This window comes from Rhagoletis pomonella, unplaced genomic scaffold (assembly GCF_013731165.1).
Source record: "Rhagoletis pomonella isolate Grant_MI unplaced genomic scaffold, Rhpom_1.0 Rhpom_scaffold_00012, whole genome shotgun sequence".
Classification (NCBI taxonomy): domain Eukaryota; kingdom Metazoa; phylum Arthropoda; class Insecta; order Diptera; family Tephritidae; genus Rhagoletis; species Rhagoletis pomonella.
Window position 1 is genome coordinate 19,362,775 of NW_023458566.1, and position 5,822 is coordinate 19,368,596.

Sequence of the window (5,822 nt, forward strand, 5' to 3'; positions counted from 1 at the left end):
TTAGATTTCTCCAAGTCGATAATGAGCACTTCAACTTCACTGGCCAAGCGAGTCTTTTGTTTCTCCAAGTTGTTGATCTTAACAATCAGTGTTTCAACATGTTCCTCAAGCTCGGTAATGCGCACTTGATATTTGCGACGGATCTCTTCGACCTCCTCAGCGCGGGCAACTACTTCGGTCTGGTATTTGTTTTGCCAGGTAATGGCATCGGCATTGGCCTTGACCAACTGACGTTCCAAGTCAATACGAGCTTCCGATTCTTCTTCGAGTTGAATGCGAGTCGAATCCAATTCGCTTTCAACTTGATGAAGGGAAGATTCCAACATTGAACGACGACGGTCTTCATCTTCCAAACGGCGGCGTGCATCTTCCAATTGGGAGACGACTTGACTCCTGGAATATGAGACTGTGTCCAGTTGGGACTTGAGATCTTGGACGTCCTTGATCAATTCAATGTTCTCTTGCGAGAGGCGGGTCTTGTGCGATGTGATGTCAATGACTGTGCGGTTCAATTCCTCAATTTTCACATTCAATTCAGAGATTGTCACTTCCAGCCGTTCGACATGCTTGCTGGTAACGATTCGCTCCTTGTTGTAGGATTCGATTTGAGAGAGATATTCGTAAATTTCGGCCTGGAATTTGGATTTCTCCTTCTCAGCCCTGAATGGGTAAGAAAGTGATGCGGGTGGAGGAAATAAAAAAGTGATAATTAGTGATATTCAAGAAAGAGAAAGGCGTTAGAAATTATAATTTTTGATTAAAGAATACTTAGGCTGTAGCAGAAAGGCAGCGGAAGCGCGCTAAATCGGTTGGCTGTACGGCGGTGCTATGCTTTGAAAATCTACATACTGTATTTAGCTGAGCTTAGTTTTGCATTGTGCTACAGATACAAAATCTTTCAGTTAGCCGACTGTGTTTGACAACAGTCAATTTTTAGTACGTGAAAAGCTATTTTGTGCATATTTTGAATGCTAGAAGGAAATAGTGCTGTGGCTACTGTGGCTAGGCGCATGGACTACCATTGAAAATATGCATAAAAGAGCTTTTTCAGTCCGAACTGAACAGTGCGGGTAAACTGAAAGATCGATCGACTGGAGCTTTTTGTGTGTATGCGCCACCAGCTCAAGAATTGGAAAATGAAAAAAAAACAAATCAATTTAAGGTCATATTAAGTAAATGTATATCGTCATCATCAATGCAATTATAAATTTGGGATTTTTTAAATTTATGCCAGTAAAGTTTTTGGCTTTTAAAGATTCGCATTCGTGCATTCGGAACTTTTGCATTGACAAACACGATATAGGACGACATTGAACGCTTATCATTTGACATAAATCTGCAAAGCACTTATGACTGATTAGTAGTATTTCCAAAATATAAAATCACCTGTTTTACCACAATTTCTCTGTGATACAAATCTTTTACCTATGAAGCTCACTAATCCGCTTTGAACTTCATAAAGTTTATGTTGGCAGTAGGATTGCTCGCTCGCCTGTTCAAAAAAGTATCGTATTTCCATAAAGGTGAATTTGTCAAAAAGAGACAACAACAATACAAATACACTAAATATTACTGAAATACTGAATCAAAGACATATTTGGATCGACAGTGCAGAGAAGCGACCGACCAACACCGCCGCCGGCGGCCCATTAGCATTGTGTGGGCCGTGCGGCAAAAAAGGTGGCGACGTAAGTCGTGTGAAAAAATGTGTAGGAAAAATTCAAAATTTTCTAAAAATATCCGAACACATATTTCGCTTTTATACGTACGTTGTTTTGTGTAAGCAATGAACATTAAAAAAAAAGAGAAGAAAACAATAAAATATGCAACAAAAAAAAGAGAAAAAGTTGCTTAGAGATTGTATTTGAGTGGCCTGTTGGCCGGTGCGGACGGAAGGTGCTTTTGCGGCCAAAGCTTTCGCCGCCGGATGGAGCGATCTTTCATGCCGAAAGGAAGCAAGAATAGTGCACATACACCGGTAGTGGGAGTGGGACAACTACTTTGTGTCGTAAGCTCAATGCAACGGAATGCGCAAGACCACAGGTGAAAGCCCGTTGCCGACAATAGTACACGCACAAACAAATACTCGTAAATAGAAACGACGACAAGAGTAACACAGCAAAGCACAGAGGAACAGTGGATTTTATGTGGAAATTAAGTTTTAGAGTGCCAAAGTTCGAAAGGTTCCAGGTTTTGGAAATGAGGTGTCAACAGTTAGCGGAGTTCAAAGTAACACAGCTAGGCTACCATCTTCTGGGCAAAGCGCAGACGCGGTGAGCAATGCAAAAGTGGCTCTCACTCGGCTTTTGCGTGTGTGTGTGTGTGTGTCAGTAGCCTTGAAAATCATTTCGACACAGATGTTTTATTTTTGGATTTTGGAAATATGAGATTTTAACGAACACTTTTCGCAATCGCATCTACAAACTGAGGTGCATACATAGACCGGTACTTAAATGTGTAATTACAATATATGTACATACACAAACATTCCTCTATATTTATTTCGACAGATTTTGAATTTTCTAAGGCATTTTAATTTGTTCACGCGCATTTTTGTATTTCCCGCAACAATGGCCTTTCAACGCTTGAAATCATCGATGAGTAAATAAGTCCATATGCAAATATTTGCAATATCTGTGGTCGCCTCTTCCCACTGTGCAGAGCGCAATGCACTCAATTATTTATTTACTTGTAGTGCAAATTTTCCGCACATAAAATGCACCGTTTTTTTCGTTTTTTTTTTTTTTTGTATAAACACTAAACAAAATTTGCTGACTATTGGCTGGTACATTTTCGCGAATTGGCAAACGGGGTCGCGCTGACCTCGTAGCCAGTAGTCGGGCCAGTAGTGTGAAGCAGCTCAGCGCAATCACGGAAGTTGTCGCTGGAGATACCCTGACCTTATTATTACAAAAAGCGTTGTGGCGCAAGCTTGTTGTCATCTTGTTAACGGTACTCGAGTAATTTCCCGCGCTGACTAAGCGTAGTGTATGAAGCGACTGCATATTTACAAGCGTAGCGTGCGTAAACTAACTGCGTGTACAAGTAAAACTTACCTAGACTTCGCTTTCGTTAGGATTTCGATTTGTTCTTGGAAATCCGAGATAATTTCGTTGTGCTTCTTCTTCAGAAGAATGGCAGTTTCTTCGGATTCGAGGTGGACATCCTCAAGCATTTTGCGGAGCTTCAACAATTCAGTGTCACGTTTGCGATTTGCCTCGAACTAAACGTAAAAGCATATGGGGGAAAGGTACAATTAAAATCTCAAGAAATTGTTTTTTTTTTTTTATGTATGTATTCAGTTTTTGCTCACCTGGTGTTCAGCGCCGCCTTCTGCTTCCTCAAGACGTTCGGACATCTGGATGACTTGAACGCTGAGATCGGCCTTATCGCGCTCGATCTGCAAAATTTGGTATGCATTAGATGACAATTAAAAAAGCAGTTTATGTAAAATTCTTCTGAAAGCAGCTTCGAATAACAGAAATTCACAAAATATGAACAAACCCAACAAACCTTTAGGTTTGAGCTCAACTTGAGGTTAAGTTGAGAACTAAGGTCGTTCTCAAATCTCCAACGTTGTTTCTCAACAGTACCTCAAGTGTAGGATCATAGCGCTCTCAACCAAAAGGGCATTTTTCTTTGTATGGAAATAGGACTGTTACTCAAGTTGAGAAAATGCTAGTTTTCAACTTGAACTCCAATGTCATTCTCTAATTGGTCTCAAACATATCACTGAAATTGAAATAGTTCTGTAGTTGCATGTCAATATCGTGTTGCAATTATTCACTTTACAGTATACAGTCCGACAGTAATTTTACCACTCGATTCACTTCGCGATTTGTTTTCTGTGAAAACTATCAGGCCGATTTTGAACAGAAACTCTCCCTTCCCTTTCCTCCTATCATGAATAAAAATTCCCTGATGATTTTTTATATTAAATGGCGGGGTTGAGCTGTCAAAAAAGTGTCAAACAGCTCTTTCGAAGTTCGAATTTCCTCCTCCCAAATTTTCGGATAAAATGCTACTCCCTGAGAGTTAATTATTGGATGATTTCTTTCTCGGGAGAAACATATTCCCGGAGAACAAAATGCTCGGGAGTATTCAGAATTGGGCTGTATTTTGAAGATACTTTGAAGATTATTTACTTTTCGTTGGCAATTTTCCTCTTTATGTATATAGCTTTAGTTTTTCACTTGATAATTAAAAATTCCTCTATCCTCTATCACTTTTTAGGTATGTATCTGCCCGTCGGTTAGAAGTGAATTAAAGAAAGATGTTGGATATCAACTTGAGAACCATAAATTTCTCCAAGGTTGGAGAAATACTTTTTTGGTGTTTCTTGGGATGAAGTTTGATGTACATACTATACAGACATGCATATGTTTTTACGCCGTATTTTTTAAGAATTTTTTTTTTTCCAAAGGATTTGGGAAGACATCTTAAGTAATTAAAAAAACTTCACTTATCCAACTTCGATAGTTATAATTAGGGCAACCAAAAATATGCCATAAAAACATGATTTTAAGCGCCTAAAATATCCACGATATATAAGAAATATGCCAAAATATGCACGAATAATCAGCCTCATTGCGTAAGTCGTAAATTAGGCTAAATTGTACGACTCGACAACATTGGCATTGTTTACTGTCGTGCCGAAAAAAGTAAACGACGAAATTTGTCGAAAACTATACAGTGCTGCCAAGTTTTTCCGTTTTAATACACTAGTCGAGTGGAAATTTATGCAATGACGTGAAATTTTCGCTACGATTCGACTCTCGAAAAACGACTTGCATTCGACACGACTCTCGCAATGAGGGTGAATATCAAAAACATGCTTAAAATATGGATTTAAAAAAAAATTAAAAAGCTCAATTTTTCTTGTGTAAAAAATCTATTGAATTTTATTCAAAAATGTACAAAAACACTGCTAAAAGTAAAATGTTAAACATTTAGTGCGTATTCACTAACATATGTATAGAAATAAGAACGCAAATTTAACTTAAATATTTTTCTTGCAATAAATAACAATATTCGGATAAATTTTCGGAAAGAAATGATTGCCTGTTATCGCGGAATACATTCTTAAACATGGAGAAGGGTCGAACTTAAAGGCAGAAATTTCAGTCGCTGTATATTTTTCAATCGGATGAATTTAATTCAATTTAGTTTTCCTTCAGCTCTCTTAATAAATTCCTATCAGGCAGGTTCTGCAATTCACTTCCGAGTGAATTTCAGCCAAAGCCACTTCGAATTCATATGTGCCGATAAAGTCAATGCTGCTAGTGGCAAAAAATATTATTCAAATAATAAGCACAAATCCAAATTAAAATTGATTCGAAGTTAATTCAATATTCTAATGGTAACGCCGAACAAGTGCCCGCAATGTTGTCCTCAGAAATTCGTCAAAAGCTGTTTGCGCAGGTAACCAGTGGAGGAAAAAGTGGAGATTTTATCTCGTTGCAACATCCAATGGATCAAAATGCAGCATTTACATGGAAAATATTTGTATTTTCTGATTTCAGTTCTTTCAAAACAGAAAGCCATGCACTTATTAGATGTCTTGGGCAATAATATTATAACAAAAAACGTTTCAAACCCGTTTCAGGTAAGTGTGATGCTTGCCGTTAAATTTTTCATTAGCCTGTAGGGCTCGGCAATTTTTATTCACCCCATAGTTGTCAAAAATTTACCATCCAGATTAGTTTTCTATCAATTCGCACAGGCCCTATAATTAAAAAATAAAACTTTTTCGTATATGCACTAAATTTAGCATTTATTTCAAAAATATGCATTTATTGCGAAATATGCCGAAATATGTTCTA

The 5,822-nt window shown here is 37.9% G+C and overlaps 1 protein-coding gene across 1 annotated transcript in view; it reads right to left on the reverse strand.

Moving 5' to 3' along the window:
- Positions 1-5,822, reverse strand: part of LOC118747623 (paramyosin, long form-like) — a 23,918-nt gene that overhangs the window by 12,423 nt on the left and 5,673 nt on the right. Inside the window, exons 3-5 of the mRNA XM_036481672.1 lie at positions 3,314-3,400; positions 3,057-3,223; positions 30-660 (exon numbers count right to left, since the gene is read on the reverse strand). Coding sequence (XP_036337565.1) covers positions 30-660; positions 3,057-3,223; positions 3,314-3,400 — 885 coding nt within the window. The remainder of the gene's footprint in view (positions 1-29; positions 661-3,056; positions 3,224-3,313; positions 3,401-5,822) is intronic.